This window comes from Pseudopodoces humilis, chromosome 25 (genome assembly GCF_049639895.1).
Source record: "Pseudopodoces humilis isolate 2021_Gansu_Grassland_sample_001 chromosome 25, ASM4963989v1, whole genome shotgun sequence".
NCBI lineage: Eukaryota > Metazoa > Chordata > Aves > Passeriformes > Paridae > Pseudopodoces > Pseudopodoces humilis.
In genome coordinates, this window is record NC_142224.1 from 1,974,804 (window position 1) to 2,002,148 (window position 27,345).

Genomic DNA, 27,345 nt, shown 5'->3' on the forward strand with positions numbered 1-27,345 from the left:
GGGGACACTTGGCTAAGCATCACTGCAGACTCCAAATGGCACCTGGCTTCAAGGAACCAGAACTTTTGCTTTCATGGGAGACCCAAGCCTCTGCCTCTCATGCTGCACCCTCTCCAGAGCCCTAACCAGATAAACTCCTCTTCCAGTAATGCTCTTTCAGACACATGGTCCTCAGTAAAAGGAGAATTTGGGATTTAGAACCTCTCCAGCCCTACCCGAGGTTCATCGTGGCTCCAGCACCAGGGAGTGCTTTTCCATTTTGTGTCTCACTGTGTCAGACACCAAACACAGATTGGCAGCTGCTGTATAAATCACTCCAGCCTGTTGTTATTGAGCTGCTCTAGGGCAGAGTTACCTCTTCAGCCAAGCACTTACCACCCTCCCCTTTTCCCAAGTTATCTGTTGATTCAGCTGGGATTGCAGCTCAGACAGGTGGGTCTGTAGGAGGAAAGTGATTTTAATCACAAGGGTTGTAGGAATGGCAGAGATGGATTTTAAGTCCCATCATTCTGGGCTGTTTCATCACTACTTTGAAGCTCACAGCTGCCACTACAATGAGTGCCTACTGTCCTTTTCAGACAATTCTGCTAATTTGATTAGGCTCCCCCTTGGATTTCCAACATCACCCTGTGCAAAGCTGGCCCCAGCACCTTTGCAGAATGAGGTCTAAAGAGAACATGAACAGAAGGCAATGTAATATACAATGGAAAATGAAACAGAAATGTGTACTTTATTAATACTCTTTACTCATGTAACTTCTCCAACCACTTATTAATGTTAATTTTGTTTTAAACTACCTTTCTCCCAGTGGCAGCTTCAGCACCAGTGAGTTCTCCTCCTATCAGCTATTTTGGCACTCGTTATAAGCAAAGCTGTAAGAGAATGTAGCTCAAGGGACAGAGCTGCACCTTCTCACTCAAGGTCCAAGTTACTCTGTTGTACTGCAAGGCAAACTCTGGCAGAGTTAAATAACGACACAAAGCAAAGATATACTCCATAAAACATTAATATTTTAATGAAAAATCTTAGCTTCATGTTTCTATCCAAAGACACTCAAAACTAGTTTTTCTCCCCCCTTAATTTTGACCTATAATGGGACCAGTTTGGAGATTTTTTTTTTTTGTATTTTGGAACTTTTTTTTTAAAGATTAAACAACCAGGCTAGCAAAAAGTTACCCAATACATACTTTTCTTATATCAAACAAGCTAGTATTTCAATACAATGTAACTATACAGAATATATACATTACACATATGATCACAAAGCAAACACTACAGGCTCAGAACAGATTTGAAAAAACATGATATTCACATTGATTACAATAACTCTAAAAATGATTGTAACGTTGAAACGGCACTTAGTTTACAAAAAAAGTCACAAAAATATATATAGCCACCAAGAACTATGGTTCCTGAAAAATACTAATAGCCAGATAGTATTATATAAAATGTGAAGTGTATTTAAACATCGTATACATTAAAAAACAAAACCAAAACCCAAAACCAATTCTGTTAGGTCAATAAACATGCCAAGTAATCTAGCTGTGGCCAGCATCAACAAGAGAAGCTGTACTGTGGATGAGATGATGACTGGATATACGGCTGGTGACTGGAGACTGGCACAGTTAAGGGGGTTTCACTGGTACTAAAATGCACAAAGAAGCCCAACAATAATTTAATTCACATTTTTTTTTCCCTCCAGCTTCCGCTTTTCCCTCTTTGGGGTTTCACCATGGGGCAGCACCTTGAGTGAAGGCACTGCAGGAACAGAGCAAGGAAGCTGTCCAAGGACTTGGTGTAGCCAGGGTTACAGGTCAGAATATCAAAAGCATGCATCAGCTAAATGAATGGTGAAACAAAATCACTCTTCTGGGGACTTCAGCAACCCTCAGGAAGACTGTAGGCACAGTTGCCACAGGCTGGCAGCACCAGATTCCACTTTGTTTTTTTAGTGCAACCAGATTTGTAGGTGAGACCTGTGGGACACGGAGTTACTGCGCTAGCACACACAGAGTGAACGAAAACCCAGAGCAGAAAGTACTGTTGCACTAAAAAAATTCACATTTGTTTCTTTTATGGTACATTTCCTCAAATACTTGGAACCCACTCTATTTACCAGGTACCTCTGATGTGGCTGAGGCACTGTCTGGCCTTGAACCCTCTTACCTGCCATCACGATGCTATGGGATTTATTATGTCTAGAGTTGGAGATGAGAACCCTCCAAAACAGGATTTCACCTTGTGAGCAAAACTCGAACATAACCGGCCTGAATGAAAATCAGCTGTTTTCCATATTCTGATGGTGTGGAAGTTGCAATGGATGTAGGAGCAGCAGGTGCTCCTCCATCTGAATTCTCTCATCCCTGCAGGGTGCACAAAGCTCCTGCTGGATTTGCATATAAAATGCTTCCTGGTTTGTCTCTGGGAGAGACCAGCACTCATCTCAGCGCTCCCACACCCTGGGCTGCAGGGTGGAACCAGCGACCAAGAAGCGCCTGAAGCCCTCATATAAAAACCTTAAACCATAGCTTAAAAACAATAAAATTTCATCCCACAGGGGACATATAGGGATCATAGTCTTATAAAATATATTTGACTGCATTGGCAGCTATTACTTTTTAAAAAAGTTTAAATTCACACCTTTTAGACTCAGAATCCATGTGAACCCAGAACCATTTTCAATAACCGAGTCTACTGATCTCTCAGTATGAGAGACTTGACCGTGGTCTCTGCGAGCCTGACAACTGAACTCCAGCTGTGGGAAACACCACTCGTGGCTGACTCTGCTTGGAGCACGAGGGCTGAACCACATCAACCCTGACCCTTGTCAAAGCAGACACAGAAATGCATACTAAATAATGGATTTTTTTGGGGGAGGAGGAAAAAAACCAAAGAAGAAATAAGAAAATGCATCCTAGAATTCAAAATGCTCTGATAATGTACTGAAGGAAATTTATGTTTCAGGTTTAATCCCAAGTGTAGTTTAAGGCAAGATCTTTTCTGTTTTAGTTATCTCTCTTGCTCTGTTTGGAATCCAAGAACATTAGCAACATAAATTGTTTTAAGATGTCCTGTGTTTTTACATCTCTCTTGTGAAGAACACCAGCATTTCAAAGAACTGAACACTTCCAACAACTTAGAGAGGAGAAATAAAACAGTGTTTGCATTTAAACTGTATTCATTTCTATGGAGAAAAGAGATATTAACAAGAAACAATTACAGACAGGAAAATTAACAAGTAAACCCAACCCTAAACCAACCAAACAAAATCCTCCAAGAACTCTATTGTTCCTCCAGTTGAACCAGATTGGAAAGTGAGAGCTAAATTAAGATGTTACCCAGAGATAAGGAGGTTAAAAAGATAATGTGTAACATACAATGCAATGAATAATGAACCCCAGGCCTTGCCTTGTACCTCAGTGTTAATGTTCCTTATTTCTTTTCAAGGAAGAACAGATCAGAGCTATAAAGGCTTTGTAACTTTCCCCCTTCTCTTTGGTATTCTGAAAGCAATTTGCCTTCTGGCTCAAAATTTTAAGTCTTAAAAATCCAATATCCAGATATGTCTATGGTGTATTTGTACCTTCTCACCAATGAACTCTTTAGCAAAATATTTCAGGGATGAAAATGATCAGATTCTAATGATCAGATTATGTCCTCCACCTCATACCTGACCACCTTTGATTATTACATCTCTGCAGCCAGGAAATGTGCTTTGGGTGAAGCACTTTTCAGAACATGAATCACAAAGGACTCTCATTTACCTGCATAAGACATAAGGAAAAAGAGAAAATGCTGTATTTGAGTTCAGTGTCATAGCCCTCTAGTTCAGAATAAAGCTCAGCAAAAGGCATTGTCTTGTCTCACTGGCTTCTCAGAGAAATCAGAAGTGGAAGAGAAATGGTCTCTAAATTCAGCTCATCAACAGGCACTGGGCTATTTCACAGTACAGCAGCCCAGAAAAAGCATTTCTCCTTCAAGCCCTTTTAAGAATCCTCACAAAGGTAGATATAATCAAGACTGAATTGCAGCACAGAACTTCTTTGCAGCAGGTTTCTAAAATACCCTTTGGATCTGGTGGAGAAACCTCATTCCAGCAACTTGGAAAGTACTTCAATCCAAACTGTTTTCTCTCTATTTAACTAAAATATGTGGGTTTTACCTAAAAGGAGAAAAATTGCTTAAGTCACTGAAACCCTTTAAACTCTTTCCAAAGGTCAATAAACTTTTTTCCTTACAAAAGCTGGCTATTAATAGAAAGAACTCAGACCCAGAGAGTATTAGAGCTGCCTAGGCTGACTGAATACAAATTGATGTGCAATATAATACAACTTTTGTGTCTTCTGTTTCTTCAGGAGCAACTTTCTCTATTGGTTCCATTTCCTCCTCATGTTTGCATAAAACAAATCCAGCCAGAAAACAACAATTTACAAAAAACAAGACCCAAAAGTAAGGGAGTGCCTTTGGAATACTGAGATCAAGCAATACCTACTCACTCAGCACATCATCTGTAGGCCGTGGGTATTTGGCATCAAACACTGAGTTAACTTCAGAAGCTGTAAGAAAAATCACAAATCTCCTAATGTACTTCCTAATTTAGGTTTCAAAGCAGTACTTGTGCCCAAACAGCACTGACCAAACAAGACTCACTGCTCTGAAAATCCCACACCCTCCATTTGTAGCTTTTTCTAAATATGGAAAAACAAAATTGCAAATATTTTCAGTTTATTGCATGCTTGAGCTGTGTGTGTAGCTGGAGTAATGGCCTTTAATAAACCGAGCTGGCAAGGATTTAAAGTGTTTTGAAACAGGAACAATTCATCATTGCTCTATAGGCTTTTTGTAAACAACCCCCCTGTTGGTTAGAAAGTTGTCCTTAGAGAGAATAAATTGCTTGTTTTGTCCAAAACAGGCTAATAAAAATCTCTAAAACTATACATACATATGTATAAACAAAAAAAAATGTGCAATAATGCACAAAAGAGCTTATTTTTTTCCGGTCTGTAAACTCCCTCTAGCTAGCTCTCAGATTAGTAAAAATACAGTGTGTACGTGAGGGGGCAATGATCAGAACTGCAAATAATCTGGCTGTGGTTTAAGAATTTCAGTTTGGGAAAATCTTCATTTTCCTTTGTGGTTCCCCATCTACAGACAGATACAGTCAGGAGATATTTGTCAGGCTTGCATGGCCAAACACTTTTCCATCGTTCCCAATTCCTGGTGCACCTTTAGACTTTCCAGGCCTAACCTCAGCTGGGCAGATCTGTTTAGGCTATTTGATCAAGCAGTTTCTAAAAGGACTGGAATAGAAGAAATAGGAATACCTGGCATTCATCTGGGCTGGACAGGGATCGTGTGTTTTGAAGAAGTGTGTGACTGTTCCTTTCAAAACCGCTCACCATTTCCAAGCACAGGGCACAGTAAGGGCTTTGAAAAACAGCAGGCACATATAGGAAGTGTCACTTCTTTATGGAGAAGATTAAAGCATCCACTCAAAACTAGTCAAAACTGTTCAATCATGGTTTCCAATGCATCCCTTTGTTTATCATTTAAAAAAGGTTTCCTCTGATTTCTTTCCCTTAACCAGAGGGCCTGCAGAAGCAAGAGAAACTTAATGAGCTGTTCTAACTGTGGAAGAAGGAATAGTTAAAGTGATCTGAATCAGTTGTTCTTCTTTAGAAGTATATCACAGCTTCCATGATGTTCTGACAAGATCTTTTTTTGTGCAATCAGTCTTAAATATTTTCACAGAAGTGATCATTCAGTCATGAAAAATAATGTAACATCTGTCGCAGTTCTCAGTTTAAAGCGTAGCTTACAAAGTAAAAAGGGGAAAATCTCCCCACTTTTCGTTTAAAAAAATTAAATTAAAATGTACAGGACCAAACACAGGCACTTTCCAAAGAACAAAAATGAAACCAAACCATGAATTATTCGATAGTAATAGATGACAGCTCCGGTTTCGGAGGGTCACCCGCAGCTGCCTCAGCAGTGGCGTTAGTCTTTGGCTGCTCTGGCACATCTTCTTCCTTCTCTGCCAACCCACCCAGAGACCCCAAGGGGAAAGTGCTTTCACAATTCTGAGTTGACGACACCTGTGAAATGACAGGCATTTGGACAGAAGAGTTGCTTTCAAAGCCATGCTCCCCTAGCTCATACTGCCCGAGGGTCTCCTCTTGTTCCTGGTTTAAGTAGTCCGGTACTAGGAAGTCACTGGAAGAGGGTAAAGGACAGAAGAGAAATGTCATTTCTCACACCATGGAATCGGCTCCATCACACAAGCTACACACTGCATTGACAGAGAACAAAGGTACTCATTTCACACTGGCCAAGATCATGGCACTGACATACTCCACTAAGCACCATAACCTGGTTCTCATTCCCACACACAGAATTTATTCAGTGGCATCTATTTCGCATCTGTATTTCCTACACAGCAACTTCTTTTTATTAGATTGTATCACCTTGATGAGAATGCAAGTTAATGTCTGGAACGCATTTGGCACTGAAAACCTCATTGAAGAAAAGGGAGCACTCAGGCTTTAAAAATAGAAACAAAAATGAGTTCAGCACTGGCAAAACGTGGCCTTTTCCATGTCTGAGGTACAACATCCCCCAGAGCAGCAGCAGGACTGCCCTCCAAGTGGGCAGGCTGGAACCAGAGGCACAAGGTGAGTCAGCTGAAGGCAGTGGAAGCTGCCAGCTGCAGTGGGGGCTGTGATCCTGACACGTATCACACTCCTGAGAAAAGAATGGAATTGCACTTCCTTCCCCTTTTAATCCTTTCTGGACAACTATGCACTCTTAACAGCTGAGGGCTGAGTGGATCCAAAGAAAACCTATCAAACGCTCCAGTTGTATTTTCAGAGCATGAGGATGTAACAAAAATAAATTTCTTTGCAAGTTTTCAGCACCAGACATGAAGTTTGTAGTTGAGACAAGTATATACATATATCACATATCAGCACGTTTGTATGCCTTGGTTCACCTGGCAATGCCTCAGTTAAAAGAAATCCTTAAATGACAGCAGCATTCACTGCTCCAACCCAAACTCACAGCCAGCTCTGCTAAACCTTGTGTTTGTCAAATCAGACTGAAGGAAGGGCTATAAGCAACTAAAATCACACTCTTTAACATGACTTAAATTTGCTGACAACAATGCAGTGCTTACCACAACCAGGGCACCACCCTGCAGGGTTTATGCTCCAGTTTTGGCACAAGAACCAAGAACAAGAACAGCATAAGCCCACAGATATGAAGCACTTGTACTTTTAAACAATATTCTGCTGAAAGAACAGTGACAGTCTTTCCTGCTTTGTTTTTCAATTTTTTTTCGTCCTACGTCACTTCTGAGTTAATCAGACAGAACAAAATACTCAAATGTTTATTATGGAAAAAAGAATAATGTCTGGAAATCAGGAGAGGTGGGATTGGGATGCTGTAACATTCAGAACACACCTCTTTTGCATTGCTGAGGGCAGATGACTTACACACACCAAGCTGCACTCTCTCTATAGATTTAAGAGCTGGAAGACCTTCCTGTCTTCAGTTTCTCTCATCCAACTTTTGTATTTTCTATCTCAAATTCCAACATTACATTTGTATCAATGAGAGAATACAGCACTTGTCTGATACCTCAGAACTCTTTTAATAGTCTTTAGCAGTGCATTTGTGAGATATGCCAAGTCTTTTGTGCCCTGATAAAAAATGTCCAAGTGGCCCTTACTATTTCCAAACCTATTATCCTAATCATTTAGTAATGTTATCTGGGAAATGAGAAAGGAGAAGGTCTGGAGTAATGCAAACTTTCCACAGTGTTAAGCAAGCACTTAAAATGAAGTAGGAAGTCTGTGCCCTATGAAAGTGAACAGGCTACGTACAAGATTTTGAAAAGCAAATCAATATCAAATCACAGATCCTGTAGGACAGAACACTATGGCTTCACACCATTGGCCTGGCCACAGATACTACTGAAAAGAGAAATTAAATAACCCAGAACCAGCCTCTGCATATCACTGGATTCTTCAGTAGCCTCCTATATAGCTCCCATGCTGCAAGACAGATCAGATACAACAGAGAGTGGAGCAGGAATCAATCTGACTGGAATTAGCTGGCAACCTGATGAGAGGCACAGCAGGCTGCCCTGAAAGCAGGAAATGATCATCTAAGGAAAAAAAAAAAAAAAAAAAGCAGAAAAAAAGGAAAAAAAAAAAAAGCAAAAAAAAAGAAAAAAGCAAGTTTCCCTGTTAGGTTTTTGCTGTGCACCTCACCTGCTCTGGAAGTAGTTTGCTAGCTCTGATGCTTCATGGTTCAAGCTCCTCAGGTGAACGATTAAATTTCCAGAGTTGGTGAACATGGCGCCGCATGTTTTGCACTCGTAAATCCGAGGCTTGCGGATAATGTGCCGGGAAACCCGCATGTGGTGTTTATATTCCCCGAAGGAAGTGAAAGTGGCACTACATATCTGGCACCGGAAACAGCGTTTACCTTCGTGCTTCAGGCGATGCATCTTGAGCGAGTAAGCTCGGGTGAACTTTTTCCCACAGCGGTCACACTGAAAGGGTTTAATGCCTGTGGAAGAGAGAGCGCAAACACGTTCACCTTGTGCAGCCACAGCTCAGGGGCAAAATCCTCCCAGAGTGCTACAGCACAGGGACAGCAGCTGTAGGCGGTCACAGCAAAGCCCTGTTTGAGGAAGAGATTCTCTGTTAACTTTAAAAAGGCAGAAACAATTAGAGCAGAGCTGTGCTCCCTCAGTGACAACCTCCGAGAAATCTCATCGCTGTGACCTGTCCCGAGGCTCCTTCCCCACGCTTTAAATGGAACACAAGCCCCCGTGGATTAAAGATCCCCAGGCACAGCCAACAAGGACCTGATGCTGCAGTTGTCTCCAGTGCCTTTGAACTCCTTTGATCTCGGCAGATTCTTGTGCCAGACTGGTTCCCAACAATGCAATTATCAGCCTACCCTTAATTGCCGTTTTTCTGGCTGCCTTTGGCCTCGGAGAAGTGCTCTGGCAAGGGGACTGTGTGCACATGGACACCCCTGGAAGGCAGCAGGAATGGTGATAAAAGGGGCACTAGGAGCCTTTATATTGCGTGGGAACCTTGCTGTACAAGACTTTTCGGCAACTTTGCATGACAGACAGCTCTCTAAGACAGCTGAGCTTCATGCCTCTCATTTTTTTTTCTTGTATTAATTTAGAAATTCAGTTCCTATCAAATTTTTGATTTCTTTCCCTAAAACATGTGAGCTCTGCAACATGTTGCAGTGGCTGAATGTGCAGTCACACAAACAGAACTATTACAATGTAGAAGTCTGAGTCACCAAAACCTTCAGATTTAATAAAAAGTCTGAACTCCAGAAAGTGGGAAAATCCAAACATGAGGCTAAGAATCTGGAATATGGAGCTCTATTCATAATAGGGCTGTCAAGGAATAGAAAAGATTTTTTCAGAAGGCTGAATGTGCATCAGGCCTGGCTGTTAATTCCCCCAGTCTTTCACTCTACTTTCCTTACTTTCAAAGCAGGAGGTGAACTTTTAATTGAGGGTTTTTAGACAGAGAAAGCTGTAGTTAAGGTTACACTGAAACACCCTGTTAAGCATGTGAAAACAAGTCAATAAACTGGAATATGGTCTGGTGGAGCTCAAACTTTTCATGCTTTCCTACTGTGCAAGGGCACCTATTTCCTCTGGTAGTTTGAGGGAAATCTCTTTAGCCATTTTGCTCATGTGAAAACACTTTCAACATTGACAAGCTTTGAGAGTTCTTTTGCATGTCAATTATTCTAAACCAGCTATTCAAATCTCTCAGCTTTACCCAGGGGTTGTCAGTTGACAGGTTGGCCAGAGATGCTTTGCTGTCAGATTTTAACAACAGGTTTGGGATAATTTTGAACCTGATATGCCCACAGAATTTGCTTTTTCAAGTATTAAACACATATCTGGTTATTTTGCTTGAAAGGATTCAACAAATAATTGTTGATGGGGAAAAAAATTGGACCTTGTCAGTTGTGGCTGCTCTGTCCCAGAATGGTTCAGCCTCTGTGTGCAGATAAGAATCAGACTCAAACCAGGAGATGCTAAACCATGAGGCTTTGTGCCCAAGTGCAACAACCCTTCAATATTCCCTTTATTCCCTCAAATGTCAATGTTATTGCCACGTAATGCTGATAGGTCTTGAAAACACCAATAGCAAATACATGGGGAGTTCATGCTTGGTTAGAAATCAAACTGTATTTGGGGAGCAAGGCCCAGAGGAAGAACTCACATAAACCTTTGGTTGCCTGTGCTACCTGCAGGAGCTAAATTGATTATCAAACCAATTCAGTTGTCCTGCAATCCCTCCAAAAAGTCTGAGATCCCAAGGCACACAACCTTCCTCAATGCAAGGACATAGATACTTGCTTATGGCTTCAAGCTTCCTCTGAAACACAGCAGATAATTACAACATGGCAGAGGAAGAATTTCAATCTACTTCTTTAGAGCAATAAAAGGGCCAAGTATACTTCATTTCATCTCAGATATTTTTCATGAAAATTACTTATCCTGATGAGTTCCAGGCAATCAGGTTTTTTTTCAGTCCACACAAACGCTAATCATCCATGAGCACAACTATCAGTCAGACTCCAGGGATCAAGACAAGCGAGACAAACCTCTACCCAGCCTTTCTGAAATCAACTCTCAAGCACTTGGCAAGTGAAGTGAAAGAGCTGCATTATTACAATTGCTGCAGAGCGAGGTTGTGAGTCACGAATTCTGGGGAACAGGGGTGTTTCTTACCTGAGTGGATAAGCATGTGTTGTTTTAGGTTCTGAATGCGAGTGAAGCGCACCCCGCACGTGGGACACTGAAAGGGTCTGTCGGGACCGTTTGGGCTGGGCCTCTCTGTGCTGCTGGTGGAAGGAGCAATGTAGAGTTGGTAGGGATACTGAACGTTCTCCAGACTACAAAATAAAAAGGCACTGATTTACAAACAAGCCAGAGAAATGACCCATGAAGCCTTGTCTGTGAAAATCTGAACCTTGAGCATTTTTATGTGAGAAGGAAGAGACTTTTCTGCTGAAATCCCCATTTATTCTGGAAATCTCTGGGTCCATAACAACGTGTCTGATCTGCACCTGAAGTCTTACAGTCACTGACACTGCACATCTGAACACAGCCAGGGAATAAGCTCAGAATTCTGTTTCTTTGGCCAACAGACCTGAGCACAACTGCAAACTGAATGTTATTTTCCAGGCGTGGGCATTTTCTCCAGCACATTGATGACTTGCAATCACTAAACAGTCCCTGAGGAAGAGTTTATAGAGCTGAGCAAATGAAAAGCAAAGGAGTATTTTGCAGCTTCAGTGATATTTGCAAATGAAATTAAAGCAAATTAATTTTTCATCTCAATCCAAGTTTCATCAACAAATAGTATCTACAATTGAATATTTCTAAGTTTAAAATATCAATCTAATGAAGCAATACTTGTTCCTTGTCTGATTCAAAGAGCTCCATGAACAGAGCTCCAGTGCTGTGTTTAAAAAACAGCACACGGACTGCAATAAGGAACAATTTAACTTTCAAAGTAATTTATTTAAAACTGACTAATTGCTCCTCCATAGCTTCCAGCTGCAGACTGTTTAAGGGAACTGTAGTGCTCTAATCCAAGTCCTCTGGGAAGGAACTTGCTAAAGGGCACAGTGAAATAGGAACAAACCTGCTGGTACAAACATGGGAACAACAGGGTTTGTACTTACCTAGGGTTTCCCCTCCCTGAGGGGATCTGGATTTTTGGTGAAACAGCCACTTCAGCTGCTCCCAGCCTGCTGAAAGATCAGCCATCACTGGCAGCAGGGAACTGCTCTGACCCTGACTGTTCATTCCATGGCCAGCACATTGCAACTTTAACTTTATTCAGCTGTAAGGTCTGAAATGGCCTGAGAAAAGATGCAATGAGGTCTCCTCACAGTCAGAAAGTTTTCCTAACTGAGGAAAGCCTTCTGCTGCTCTGCTTCCCCCTCAATCCCAGAGGGCTGGCTTCAGGGTTATGCTGGATATGGGGATTTCTAGCACTCACACAAATGAAACATGCACTTTGCACAAATACAGTTTCCTTGATATTATAAAAAAATCCACAGAGCAGTTCAGCACAGGAGGGCAAGAACTAGGATCATCTCTTTAAAATCAACATTTAATCTGTCTCTACTCTGGAAAAGGATGTCACTACAACTCTGAGGACAGAGGGTATCTGAACTCTGAGTGCAGAATTCTCAGCAGCAGAAGTTCCAGTTGTAAAATTTATCTGGAGACAGAGCACCAGGTATCTCTTGATACACCCAAGATTAAAGAGTTTCCTGTAGGAGTTTAGTATCAATCTGTAAAACCCATCAGGATTTCTGATCTCACATGACACTGGAGGAAGAATTGCACCAAAGAAGAAATTTTATTGTCCTTGAGTTTTTATACACAGTAGGGTCCCAAAGCTGTGGAAAACAGAGATTCTGACAGACTTGTTGATCTGTGATAAAGGGAATATTTGCAAGAGCACAGTCACTAGCTCCTGTCCTGGGCCTGGCAGAATGGAGCTCTTTGCCATTTTGGGGTCTAAAAAAAGGCAACTGAGGCTTTTTGAAATAAGTGAAGGTATTTTAAACATAGATTCTGATATTCTAACCAAATTCCTGACCAACTCTGGCACTCCACTTCCTTTTTTATAGACAGAGTGTGCTCAAATAAGAATAACATTTGGGTTTTGTGACAACAAAGAATTTCATCTTCTACTGACGTGTACCTTAGATCCTGCCTCCCTCACTCCTACATTAGGGGACTGTGAGGAGGCACGGGCTCGTTGTGCTCCTGGAGCTTTCTCAGGAGTTTTCTCAGGAGCTTTCTCTCAAAGTAGGGCAGGAATCAGGAGCCAGAGCTCTCCTTTTGTTTCCACCTTTCTCAGGCTTGCTCACCCTCCACGCCTGTGCCACCTCCTCTACCCCTGGAGGAGAAGTGCTATGGGTACAACTCCACAGAAGAAATTGAAAATAAAGTTTGGTTTTTTAATTCATACATCTTTCATGATGAGGAGGGCTGATTAAAGCAGATCTAATGGGAATCATGAGGCTCTCCAGCTATCAGTGCCTGGCTTGTCTTTTCCCATGCTCACACTGCCAGCAGGGTGAAATACCTATTTGGTGACATAACTTAGCACCATGAAGAGATTATATTTGAAACACTATTAGATTGTCTCTCCCCTGCTTCTTTTTCCCCACATTTACTTAATTTTTCATGGCTTTCAATTTGTGATCAAGGTGGCATTTAACAGTTGAGATTTGTCTGTCTAGTACCAGCTACATAGAGAGGTTTCAAATGTTTGCGCTGAAATATCCTACTTGCATATTTTCTTCTTTTCACCCTGAGACTATTTACATATTTAACTATGTAAACTCTGACAAACATGAATGCCAAAATGCCAGTGAACCTAGAAATGTTCCATTTTTTTGCAAATAACAATTATTTTAGAGAAGTGGAGGTTCTCATTCTGTTGGTTCAGAGAGACCTTTTATAACTTTTATAACTGGGCAACTCCTTTTTAAGTGCAGCCACAAACTGATACAGACCAACTGTTAAAGCAGGCAAGATTAGAAAAGTGTATAACAATCCAAATGTGAAATATCAAAGAAATAATAGATACTTCACTGTTGTAGTTGATAGCCTGAAATGTATCTTTTCCCATCTTTTAGTTGTAATTCCCCCCCAGCTTCTCTTTCTCCTGTTTACCTGGCGTCAAGTTACCATGGTTACTGAAGTTTCTCTCCTCAGCCCCACGGCGAGAGGCCGGATAGAGTAAAGAGAGGACCCCGCTGGCATTTCCAGCTGCTTGAAGTTTCTTTAGCCCAGGAAAGCACGGGGTTGGGAGAAGAGAACTCTTCTTTCCTACACGGAAGTTTGTAACTTTTTCCTGTCCCAGAATGCCTGTGAGCTATGGAAGCTGAGAGGGCATGCTTACCTTGCCTTCCCTTTCTTTCCCCCCTGTGTTGCCAGGAAACCAGGCCCCCCCTCTCTCCCCTCTGCCCCTCTGTATAGAATACTCCCACACCTTTGTGGGCATTTGAAGAAGTCGGTGTCTGTTATTTTTTATCTTGGCGTGTGTAACCTTGATTTGTAGAAAGTTTGTAAAATGTACTAACTGAGAAAATAATTGGTTCCCTCTCTGATGTTCCCTCCCTCCGAGAAACCCTGTTAAAAGAGACCCCCCCAGACCCCAAATCCTTTGTCTCTCATCCTTTGGATTCCCCTTCACAGAAATAAACTGTGGAATGCAAACCAGAGAGAGAGTCCCCCCCTGATTTCTTTACTCGCTCTATAGACTTGGATTCTTGAAGAAAATCAGTGAACCCCACAAACATATGCTGGCTTGAAACTCGAGTGAAGAGAAACCTCATCACTGAGCTAGCCGGGCCACACTCGAGAAGATCGAGTCACTTCACTGTGGAGCAGTAATTTTAATACTTAAAGATTCCTGTGTGCCCATTAAGCTGACAGCAATTACACGTGACGTAGTGTTTATGAAACACTGATTATGCAGGAGGCCAAATTAATGATGTTAATTATTTAATACAGAAACTCAAGAGATAAGACATCTTAGTTTTTGAAATTTTTATGATTCTTTCTGCAGTGACACAGATGTAATATTGAGAGACCTTTAGAAGGACTAGTCTTTTCCTTTGTTTTAGAAATAGAAATGTAATATACAACATAGACTTAAAGGTGCATGAAACACTGAAAAAGTGCACTGATTGTTTTTTCTTGATCCAGCTAGAGAAACGTATTTCATTTTATTCAGAATTCTTACGCCCCCAAAACTGTGTGCCCAAACTGCTGCACAGTGAATGACAGGCCATATTTATGTTATTTATGCTGTGCCCATCCCATGCTTGAAATGGGAATTTAAGTTTAACCCTACACTGTCCCAGTGGATTTGAATGCACTGACAAGACAAACACACATACACCCCTGAAAGGAAACTGCTTAGGTCTTGGAAGCACCATTTTACACATTTAACTGGTTCCTGGAATAAGAACATTCTTGACACTTTCATTTGTATTTATAAAATAAATCACCTGGTGGAAAGCTTTAGTTCTGGAGCCTAAAACCCCCATGACTCTTAGTACACTTGTAGCTATTGAAAAAAGGTGCAAATTGTAGTTAATTTTGCTGATACTTCTGTCACTCTGAGACTATTTTCAAACTGGTGCATAAACTAAGGTAAATATTATTTCCTTCTCTGCATGGAAGAGATCTTTTAGTGGGAATTTTCAGTGTGTTTAAAGACCTTTTTTATCTTCTAAATTTTCTATGCAGTTTGTGCTGAAGCTCTGCAGTTTTATAGGAATCTTCTGAAACATTCCACTGCTGAAAATACGTGTGCCACTTGACTTCAGAATTACAGGTTTAAAAGCCTGGATTAGTTCAAGTGCAACATGTGCTCCTACTATTAATTCAACCCTCAAGTGCTGGGTGTTATTTTTATACACAAGTTTGTTAGCAGATAGATAAAATCTTCCATGTCATCCAAAAAGTCTTATCTAAGCAGTTATTTTCCCTTTTTAAGGGAGGTGGGACACATTTGAGATGGAAATGACAGGAAAGATTTTATGAGCTATGAAAATGCACCTCTTGGTTATTATCTCTATAGGAAGCTTCTCTTGACAGAGTTTCTGGAACAACTTCCAAAGGTTCACACTTCTTCCTCAGACCCATTTGTCTCACAAACCCCTGCGAACACCAGTTTGGAAAAATGTGCTTTAGAGAGGGACTAGCTAAGAACTGGAAGTCAGAGCAGCTGAGAGCAGCCCTGTGTGCCATGTGTGGGTACCTCACTAACAGAACTCCGATGTCTCTTTGACCAAACAGACCTGGTTTAGTTTGGTTTTCTCTGCCAGCTTTCCCTTATAAAGGATTCCTTTAATAAATCACTCAGCTCAGCACAGCAAAAGCCTGCTAAATATTTACAGTAAGTGCTACACAGCATCTTGGTAAGAAGCTACAGGCAGAAAGTTTGGGAGAAGAGATTTAAGGCTCCTCTGCCTCTCCTGTGGCTTGCAGCAGCAAGGCCTTGTGAAGTCAGAGCTAGGTCCTTGTTTTTGTTGCTTTAGCATGCATGTTTCATATGGAGGTTTAATTAAAATTTATTAATAAAGAGCAATGATGAAGAAACAGCAGGAACAGCACTATCTTTCTTCACCAGTGCTGCCTGGAAATAGATAGGAAACAAAAAGCAACGAGTAAGCAGATTCTGACTTTCATCACCTACATTCTTCTAAAGCATCTGCTCCTCCAGGCACTGATTGTACTTTGATCAACACGGAGAACTTGATGTAGAAACAACTAAACATTGTGGGATTAAGGCTGGGGAGGTTAATTACAGCACAGCACTTGGTGCAGAGCACTTTGCACACCAGGTTGGTACATACCGATCATCATCGTCTGCATGAGCGTTAGTGCCAGAGGTGCTTTGGAGTGTGGGCAATCCCTCTGTAACCCCCTCATCTATTGAGCCTAGGCAAAGAAAAAAGGGCAATTTAATGCAAATACCTGTTCAAAAAGGGTTGGGTGGCAGGTAAATACATATCAAGCTTGCTTTCCCAAATCTCTGAGAGATGCTGCTTCCTGGGTGATAAGATAATAAAAGTGCCTTGGGAAAGTAATTTAGAACACCCAGAAGCAACTTGTTCAGAATCAGCTTCTCTCTGCACAGATTACCCAGTAAATTGACAGCTCAATAAAGGACACATATTTGGTGCACCTAGGAAATGGAAATGTTAAATACAGCCAGTTTTCAAAATACATCCAGTACTAGCCCTGTAAAGCGGAAATGTTATGTTCACCCAAAGGGATTATTTTGTCAATTTTTCAAGACTTCCTGAGCAATAAGGAATTCAAGCCTGCTACACTAAATGGCTTTTGTGTTCTAAATCTTCCATAAATATATTAATTGATAATGTCTTCGTTTATTGATAAGCAGCTGAGACAGGAAGAGCCCTCTAGGAAATCAGAAATGCAACACAAAAGAGACCAAACACTTGTTTGTAAGAGAAATGTATAAACAAAACCACTCCAGGGCTCTGCTCAGTTCACCAGCATCAGGGCAAATGTAGCTCCAGGGCCTTGGGGAACAGAATCCAATGGAAATTCAGCACTAAAATAAACCCACACCTCCATTCACTGGTGGGGCTGTTGCTCATCACTGCTGGGTGTTTGGTCAAGCAGCCTCTGGATCTCCCCACTGAATCCATGGGAGGACAGATGGGGAAGGAGATTTCTCTCCCTCCACCTCGAGGACAGGCAAAGTGCAGGACAGTGCTACGAGCTGCTCTTGCTACTGGGGGAAAATAATTCTGCTTTCTAAAAGAGGGGTACATGAGCAATCTGAATTTGGGGACCCTAAAGCTCACCAGGAAAATCAAGTAGAATTAGGTGTACACTGAAAAGTGTCAGACGAAATGGAAAACCAAAGAGAAGGAACAGGGACGTGAAAGGTGAAGCAGAAAATGTGCAAATTCTGTCAAAAAGAATGAGAGATCTTTCCTGAAGTGAGTGTGATGCCATGTTATGGGGCCAGTGGCAAGAGGAAAATTGCATCTCTGGCAGTTTCACAATTAGTAAAATCAAAATTTTTAATTTTGTTAAGAGGTGACAAACTATACTTGGGGAATTCACCAACTAAGCAATCTATTAAAAAAAGTCACAATAAATAAAATAAAAATAAATATAATAAATAAAATAAAAGTCACAAAAGTTAATCCCATTTTGATTTATCCTTCTTTCTCATTAAATACTTACATGACAGTCTACTGAAAAATAAGCCCAACTGCTCTTAGGTTTAATTTCATGCCTTCACCTCTCAAAAGCCAAAAGTGCTAATGAGTTATGAGAGTATCTTCTTAGACACAGCTGTTTTGTAACCATAATGACTTATTTATCAAGTCCCTGCTCCATGTCTCCTTCCATATTATAAACTGCTTCCAAATATTCCAATAAATAGCAAATGAACAATTCTTAAATTTTCCAAAGAGTGAATAAGAGCTTTTTGCAATATCAGAGAGAGAGAGGCAAGAATGCTTTTGTAAATGCACTATAAAACACTAAGATAAATATATGTAATTATATGAGGAAAATATGTTCAGGGAAGAAAAAACTGTACTTTAACATATCTTGCTGCCTCCATTTACTGTTCTCCCATTACTGCATAAAGTAATGCATTTTTGGGAGGTAAAAAGTGCTTTCTAGCTACAAAGTGTGCTGTATCATAACTGTGCTAAAAAGCAAGAACACCATTTCCCTTTATAGCAAAACATGAATAAAAGCCATTCTGAGGATGGTTATTATGCCAAGACCACTAAATATTAATTCAAACACATTCAAAGACAAAGAGCAGATTTGTACTTTAAAGATTTGGCCCTGGCACATTTTCCTTCTCTCTGCAGCTGTTTTAAGGCAGAACATGCTGTACTAACAGCAATGACAGATATTTAAGTTTAAAAATTATAATCACTAAAGCCTGAGATTCTCCACCCCATGCACACAAAACTCATCTGTGGCCTGGAGTTTACACCCAGTTTGTTCTTTAAGCTGCCTTGGTGTGATATTTATTTATATATTTATGATATATATCACTCAATATGCTATTTTTAACTTTCCCTAATCATTATTGCTTCTTGTTCTATTTTGACTGTGATGATATAATTACTTTGATGAAACAATTTGTATCTCTTATCACATGGCCCCAGCAAAGTCTTCCAGTTCTGACTGCAATGAGTTAAAAACTCAATCAAACAAAACTTGTTTTTGAACAAGGACCACTTTTCCTGGTGGCTCCCCAGCAAATAGTTTCTTTTAGTTTTTAATTTATGTACTACTTTGGCAAACTACATTTTAAGATTTAAACATAAGACATTAAGTCTGCTCCTCAGCAAAGCTAAACATCCTTGTCTCCAATAAAGAAAACATTATCATTTGAAAAAAGCATTATAATCTAAAATATCAACACGTGAGTTATACAAACTGGAGAACAATCCAACAGCAAGGGATGGCATAAATGGGAAATATTTTCATTTCTTTTTAGTGGGTATTGCCTGAATAGTTTGGCATTGAATGTACACTGCTGCTCTGGAGGGTCAGCCTGAAAGTCACAGTGTTGCACCGACCAAACCAAACAAATAATGCAGACTTACAAGGCTACAACTCTTTGCTGTAGTTTATTCATTTCATTACTGGGGGCAGCCTTTCACACTCACGTTATTTGAATGAAGCAGAGCAGTCCATTTGCCATTCTTACAGTCTTCAAACAGAACAGGCGTTATTAAAAATCTTTCAGCAAAACTCTGCTGAGCACAGGTCAAGCCACTTGAGAGTAAAATAGCTGACTTGGGCAAAATTTTGATAATTAAACTAGAAATGTTGAAAAAGCTCTATCTTCTGATTTACTAAAAGCCATTCAATGCATTCTGCTCAGAGGAAAAAAGGGATTGTTCCAGTAACCTTTAAGTATTAGCTCTTAATAAAGAACAGCCTGCTATAAGAACCCAAAACTGGTTTCAAATTGTCTGTCATGGAAAAAAGATTTCTCTCAGCAACCAGCAGCATTTGATGAAGCAACTTGAGAATCAAATCCCACAGAAATGCAGATTCTCAATATTATGACTGTGTGGTTTTATTTTTGTCTGGGGCATTAAGATGACAGTGTTTCACCACTTATTTTGCAAATCCTCTTACAAAGGCTCTCTGTCACGATTAGACGAGATTTGATGTCTGAGGCAAAGTACTATTCTAACCCTTTGTGGTTACAGGCACAAGCTTTTCAAATCTGATGCTGCAGCTCAGCTGAGATCGTGCCTTTTGGCACTAATGAAAGCAGAATTAAGTTTCCCCAGTCAGGCAGCAAGAGGTAAAAAGGAGTTATCAACCTCTGCTGAATAAAGAGGGCTACCACAGGCTCACCATTCTCAGCTGCCTTCTGCAAAGTTATTTAAAGAACTCTGAGTTTATGTGTTACATTTCAAAAATCAGGGGGAAGAAAGGGAGTTTCACAAAAGTAAAGCATGGAAACGCATGAGGCAGATTTCCCCCAATAAAATCCCCAGTGCTCACGTGCCAGCTGGGATACGTAACTGCAGAAATGGTCATACCTATAGATGAAGACTGAGGGCTGATCAGGAGATCCTCCTGCACTTGCTCGCTCCCTGGGACCGTCTGCTGGTCACTCAGGGAGCTCTGGGATGCGCTCACAGGCTGCGACACCTCCTCGTGAACCTCCTCGTCACTCAGCCGTTCCACCTTGACACGCACGTCCTCCTCGATCACCAGGGGAGAACTGGCTTTGGTGCTCTCACAAGTCACATAATCCCCCATCCTCCTGGCGGACTCGGAGGGCCCAGGCATTTCCAAAGTCCTAGAGTTCTCCACCTGCTTCACCTTTTCTGACTGAAGTCTTCGATCAATTCCAAAAGGAAAAGTCCAGGGAAAAGCTAAGGACGAGTCCACGGGCTGATTTCTGGACTCTGGGTAGGAAGTTGAAGGATTGAGCACTTGTGGGGAGCTGGTTTGTGTGTTACACTTGAGGGGGCTCTCAGGAGACATGACGATGTAGCTCTTGCGCTTTCTCCGAGACTCCCGGCAAACGGGAATGGTTCTCTCCACCACGCTGCACTCGGAGGAGACGGGAGACAGGCTGCCATCCCGGGAGGTGAAATTGCAGTTTGCACTGTTCTCCTGTCCTGCATCCAGCACCTTCTCCTGCTGGCTGTTGGGTGTATTCCATAAAATGCTGGACTTCATGAATTCCGAGCACGTGCTGGCCACGCTGAACATCTGCATGTAGCTGGCGGCGGCAAGCACGTCGATGATGTTCTCGGTGTTAATGGACAGCGTCGCTGTGTACGCGTACTCCAGCAGAGGGATGAACCCCGTCACCGTCACGTGGTGCAGGTCCAACACGCTCTTGCTCTCGTCCTCTGCTTGGCCAACGAGTTTGGAGCGGAAGAAGTCGCTGCAGGCTGCCAGAACCACCTTGTGTGCCCTGAAGATCTTGTCCTGGACGCGGATGGTGATGTCGCAGAAGTGGCCGTCATTCCGGAGCATGTTCAGCTTCCCCAGCATCTCCTGACTGTGAGCAGGGGAGTTATGAGTGAATGTTTTAACACCCATTTTTAGACGGTTCTCTTAACGTTCTTCCCACATATGACAGATCAAAGGTATCCTGAAATAAAGAGGAAAACTGTCATTTTCATCTCTGAAAGCAAAAAGTGGATTCGTGATTGTAAGACTCTGTACGAAGAGAATTCATCTGAATCCTCTAAGGCCACATTCCTCTAGAATCCAGACTGTGCAAGGGACTAACTCTACAGAAATGCAATTACTTGTAGTTTTCATAATCACAGCTTAAATTATTTGCAATGTATCCCTACTATCTTCCATGTATCTGTATCTCCCTATACCTATAGGGTTATCTCTCCCTCCCTCTCTCTCTCCACATTCCTGCTTTGCCCACTCAAAACCAAATTCCCAACACAGTTCAGAAAAATGTTTGTAATACTAAAAATAAAGCATTTTTAAAACTGTTATCTGTGTAGAAATCTGCATTTTTATTTTCTGGGTCCAGAAAACTATTGTTCACAGTTCTTAAACCTAAGAGACTATTGAAGGTTTTTTTAAGCAGAAAAGTCAGCTTGAATCAACAAGAAGGGTGCAGGAGTAAGCAAATCTCCAAGGGAAAGTATTTAATACCAGAAAAGCTTTAGAGAAACTACAGCATGAATTTTCAGAGGCCAGAGTTCAAACCAGTAAACATAAAACAACAGTTGCCAATAGGTCTGATTCCCTGCTGTAGTGCAGGTATTGATTACTTAAAGCTGCTTTTAATAGTTTTCAACTAGGATGAGAAGTTATTGAAAATTCCTCCACAAACACAATGCAATATAAACCTCAAAGGAAAGTTTAAGTTTAAGTCAAATACACATAAGCTGGTTTTATTTATGTGATAAATAAAACAAGAAGGGCAACTTCAGTCTTCTGAAAAACACAAACCTGCCCTCCTGGGGACCAGTTCTCTCCATGTGGGAGCAAATACACGTTTTTTATGCAAGGTCCTGATGAGAATGGGGTGTTTGACCCCTGGATTTCAGAACCATTTCACTGTAAAGGAAACATAAATCACAGAGTTTCACCTGCTTAAGCTCCTTCCAAGCCTCCACGCAAGTTTTCTGTGTTGTACGTGCCTCATACAATTTACAAGATATAGAACTATCTCACTGGTTAAACATCAACATTACTGTGTTTGATTTGTTCCTGGAGTCAGCCAGTTCTGCACACCATCCTTCTTTCCCTTCCATGTAAAAAAACATTCCATGCTTGCAAATGGCTCACGTGGAGCTTCACAGAGCAACTGCAAGTGTGGAACAACTTACCCCAAATGTGACACATTGAAAGAGCAGCTGTCACAGCCCACCTGGTTCTACAGACACTCACACTTGGCTGCTCCTTGTTCCTGGGTTTTCACTTTTGATACTCAAACCCTTACAGACAGAGGAACACTAACTGTTCAAGAGAACAGATTAACTAACACCTGATAATTATATATAAAGTCTGGTGGAAATTATTAGAGCCATTTGGGTTTAAAATGAAATTTCACACTGGTTTAGAGGAAGAAGTTAAGCACAAGCAAAACATTCCCTTCACTGAAAGAAAATGGATCGACCTCAAGAGGCATCTGAATATCCAGACTGTTTGTTCTTTAGCATGAATCAAATGAAAAGCATATTTCATTGATCTCAGACCAACACAATACAGCAAAATCTTGTAGCAGCATATTCAAAAATGGCCTTTGGATACCCTTCCTGCTGAAATCCTGGTCGCTGCAGCTGTTCCTTGGCACATCAGAAGTCCTCAAGTACTTCTGTTCTGCAGCTCGTACAAGAACAATACGCTCACAAGGACAAGCCACAGAATAATTTGGTATTTAGAAATAGTACCAATACGTGGTTATGAACAAGGAGAAAAATCTCAAAGCAATCCTCCCAGTTCCTACAGGCCCAAAAGACAAGCCCATTTTCCTCTCGGTTCTTCTGAACAAGGAATGCTCAGCCCTCCGGTCCCAAAGTGAGAGCTCAATTCTGCTGCCCTGCTCTAAACCATTCCTTGTCCTGCCCCTCCCTCCTGCCACCTCTCCCCTCTTCTGGCTTCCTTTCCCCTTCTCCTTTCATCTTTTGCTTCCTTGACCTTGATCTGGTTACAGAATTGAAAATAAAATAGCGGAAGTCAGTGATGTGCAAAAAATTGATTTAAATGTATCAGAGGAGCAGTGTTCCTGCCACAAATGTGGGATATTGCTCCATTAAATCACTTCTGTAAAGTGACTTTCGGCCTCATTGCACTGACACCTCCATTCTAACAAGTAGCTCCCACCCAGGCCTCAGAGTGAACAAGGAGCATCCACACATGTGGTATTTTCAGGAAAATCCAAAGGGTCAGGCTGAGGAGGGGGAACAGTATCAGCTCCTTACGGTTAATGATGTAGTAAAAACATCAAATGTATTTAGATGGCAATTTAAACAGTATGAAAATACTTTCAACGTGAAAAGATGAGCGTGCTAAAGCACAGCCAGGTTAATCAATGGTTCAACCCTCTTTCTAATCTTTCAGTGGCAGAAGGCATTTTTATAGCTGCACTCAATTCACAGTGACCTCAGAGGGTAAAAGGCTGCTACATTACAGCTTCAGCACAAGTCCATCATCCCTGGATCATCACCATTTCCAAGTAACACTTTGTCAGGTCTTATTTCCCACTCTGAGGCAGTCCCTGACAGCAGCTCTTGGACCATAAGGCACAGGATCCACATCCAAGAACTAAATATACCCACGCCCTTGGGAATGCTGGGGTGGGAACATCAAGGTGCACACCTAAACTAAGCGCTAAGTGGGCTGGAGCTGGAAAAGCTGTTAAGTTTGGAACCACAAACCATCGGGCATTCCCTAGGCAGGGACCAGGGATGGTATCACGGAGGAGGGCTCCTCCTTCCAATCCCCGGGCACACACTTACACCCTGGCCCACAACACATTTCAAACCTCTAGGGAAATACAGCAAAATTCAAAGACACTTTCACAAATTTTAAAAATATTCACAGTGGGACACTTCAGTCCATATTTAATGGGCTGTATTTAACTCTGCCACAGACATTTACAGCTGGAGAGAATGGCTTTTCCAGCATGCACTCCTGCCTTGGAAATATGTGAGGAATCACCTTCACAGCACACGTCCCTGAACAAGATGAGATTTCAAATGTGAGCACTTCAGGGCTTCCAGAGCACGGACTATTTTGTCCACTATTAGCCAAAAGCAGTCTGAAGGGAAGTGCTACTGTACCAAAGGCTTTGTACAATTAATTTGAAAATCAGTTAGGTTTTTTTTACTCCTAGGAGCACTAATGAAGACCTGACCTTTGAGCAGTTTGGAGTAACTCAGCTCATTCTCACTGTTTCAAGGCTACTGAAATGCAGGTTTTAGCAACGGCTACCATGGCACATACACTGTTTTGGGATTAAACAGGTGTCGAGTTTCTGAGCTTAGAAACAGCAAAGATGAAACTCTACACTGTAAGTGTAATGTTATAATGTAATGAAACTGTGAATGGAAAAGAAACTATATTGGAGTTGAAAAATATTGTTTATGCAGTATCTACTTCCATGTACACAAAATTTAGCTCCTTTTTCACCTGCTGGTTAATGTTATGGCTCAAATCACTGGGTTTGAAACATGGTATCTATAATCACATTTTAGAGGAGTCAGTGAATCAAATCAGGCAGCTGTTTGCATTCAGTTTCTCACTTAAGCACATCATTTCAAAACAAACATAATTTTTAGCACCACAAAACCACTGCCCTACCTTTAACCTCTGTATCCTGACCTATGGCAATTTACAGCATGAAAACATCAACTTTTTCTGAACACTGAAACCAACAGACTTTATACCACTTTGTTGCCACATAAGTCCTCAAAATGATTAGGAAATGCCCACCCTGGTGAGAACCCCTCAGATACATTCATCCAACTGTGAGCCCATGGTGTAAATCAGATCATTGGTTGTTTTTTTTTATATTATTATTTTTTTCTAATGCAGACTGGTTAGAGCAGCATTCCACCCACAGCAGTAGTCCAGACACAGGTAAATCTTCCACGGGGATAAACACGTGACCTGGAGCATTTTATCTCTGTCATCTCGCCGCAATACACAGGAACCAGCACTCCTCACTCCCTCAAATTAACTGGTAAGTATAATTAAGTATAATTAAGTTCATAATCGAATCAGAACAACTGCTTAAATCAGAACAAACTTCAAGTCTGCTATTTCTATTTCTATTTCTATCTAAACACACATCTGTTTCCCCAACAGCAGCTGGCCTAATAAAAGGAACTACCTCCACTATGAATCTCGTCCTGGTTCACTTCACAAAACTGCTGGCCAGAGCTACCACACTGTTCCAGTTTTAAACCAATCAGCAGCACTTTCTAAACTTTATTTTAAATCATATTTTAACTCAGCTTAGTAAACCTAGTTTGACCTCAACCCAGCTCTGCCAAGCCTGGCAGTATTCATGTAAAAGAGGCAAACACGAGGTTTCTGTGCTCAAAATGATGTCAGTGTGGAGCATCCACTTTGGAGCTCTGGAATCTCTGGAATGCAAACCTGTAACCTTTGGCTGCAGTGGGTGAGTGGACCAGGAAAATGACCCTGGGCTTGAGAACTTCAATTTCCTCCAGGACAGCAGATTCTAAACTGTGAGTGCACAAAGGAGCCAGTGTTAAGGAGCTACTGCATAAACACCGTTGTGTTAAACCTGAGATGCCAAACTCCAGCCTGTACTGGGAGTGAGGAGATGCCACAGCCTGCAAACAGCTGGGAGCACCCAGTGCTGGTCTCTCACCTCAGGAACCAGACTCTGACTCCAAACCATTTCACTGAAATATCCCAGGATACTGATACTGCCCCCGTGTCCCTTTCCCGCCAGCTTCTCAGAAGAGGACTATTTTCAGGCACTTTTTGTTTTAAAGAGTTTGGAGGTGTTTTGTTCTTGAGCAGGGTTCATGCGCCACATGGATCAGTCCCCTGGGAGGATCTCTGTCTGCCCAGCCAAGAGGGGCTAATGTAAGTAACTCCAGAGAACTCCACTTGGGAGCTGGAATAGAATAACAATTCCACCTCACAAACTGAAATACTACAACCCACCTATTTACTGTTAACAGTTAATACTCCCCTTCACAGCAGAAGGCACATAAAGAGTGTGTTGTCCTTCCCCACTGTACTCCAAAAATACTGCCCTTGACCAGACCATATATTTTGTAAAGATTGGGGTTTTGGCACACCACTGTTGACAAGTTCATGTGCCAGAGCCTTTGAGGCCACTGACTTCATGACCATCAGTGTTGCTCACAGAGAGCATTTGTTGGGTGCTCTGTACTCACCCTCCAGCCTGTTCCTTTGTTCCACACTTAATTTTTTATTTTATTTTTACAAAAGCACTTTCAAAAGATCCTACAAGGGTAAATTGCTTCACAAGCAGCCATCTCTTCCTCTAAAAAACTCCTGGCAAAGAGACTTTCCAAATTCTAGAATTTAGATCTTCCTAAATTTTAGGTATAGCCCAGCAGAAGGAGCTGTTGAAAAGTGGCAGGCAATACTCCAGAGCCAGACTTCAGCTCCATGGAGGGAGACTAAAACACAATCAGGAAGCAGCCAGGGTTCAAACTGATCCAATAACCCACATAATTATCAGAGGTTCTCAATGTTTAAGACTCCCAGAAAGTGCACTGTGACAATAAACTACTCTCATCCCCCAATTTTAAATGAATTTGTAAACACTGAGGTGAGTTTCTTGTGAGCGCTGTAAGAGCTGAGGTTTACAAAGTCAATGCACCAAGGCTGCAACTCTTCACAAAAAATTGCTGAAAAGATTTGCACATCTGGAAATCCTGAGCTGTGACAGGGCCCACCACCATTTTTGGTAGCAACCAAGGTAAACCTCTTCAGGGCAGGAAAGAGATAAGGACAAAAGCCCTTATATATTTCTTTACTCCAACAGACCAGGAACAGTGTTTATCTGCAAAGGACAAGGTGAAAAGCATCCAACATCTCCTCTTCCAAAATAATTACTTAGCAAAAAGGCAGGCCCAGAGTGTCTACGAAATAAATGTTTTGTGTTCCTAAGAGATCTCTTCAGTTTCCCCCCAAATTAAACCCAGTAATAATAGAAAACAAAAGTTTTGACTGTACCATGCCACAAGAAGAACGCAGATGTGCACGGCCATGGCAAA

General features: G+C 41.5%; 1 protein-coding gene across 4 annotated transcripts in view; it reads right to left on the reverse strand.

Moving 5' to 3' along the window:
• Positions 1 to 990: 990 nt before the first annotated feature.
• The window catches only part of ZBTB44 (zinc finger and BTB domain containing 44), a 37,772-nt gene continuing 11,417 nt past the window's right edge, over positions 991 to 27,345 (reverse strand). For 2 of the 4 annotated variants that reach the window (XM_005528453.3, XM_014257365.2), the window contains exons 2-6: positions 20,167 to 21,236; positions 16,453 to 16,537; positions 10,784 to 10,947; positions 8,271 to 8,571; positions 991 to 6,213 (exon numbers count right to left, since the gene is read on the reverse strand). In XM_005528453.3, coding sequence (XP_005528510.3) covers positions 5,931 to 6,213; positions 8,271 to 8,571; positions 10,784 to 10,947; positions 16,453 to 16,537; positions 20,167 to 21,184 — 1,851 coding nt within the window. In that variant the 5' untranslated portion in view covers positions 21,185 to 21,236 and the 3' untranslated portion in view covers positions 991 to 5,930. Of the gene's footprint in view, positions 6,214 to 8,270; positions 8,572 to 10,783; positions 10,948 to 16,452; positions 16,538 to 20,166; positions 21,237 to 27,304; position 27,345 lie in introns of those variants that run through there. The other 2 variants (XM_088066770.1, XM_014257366.2) reach the window with 2 other exon arrangements.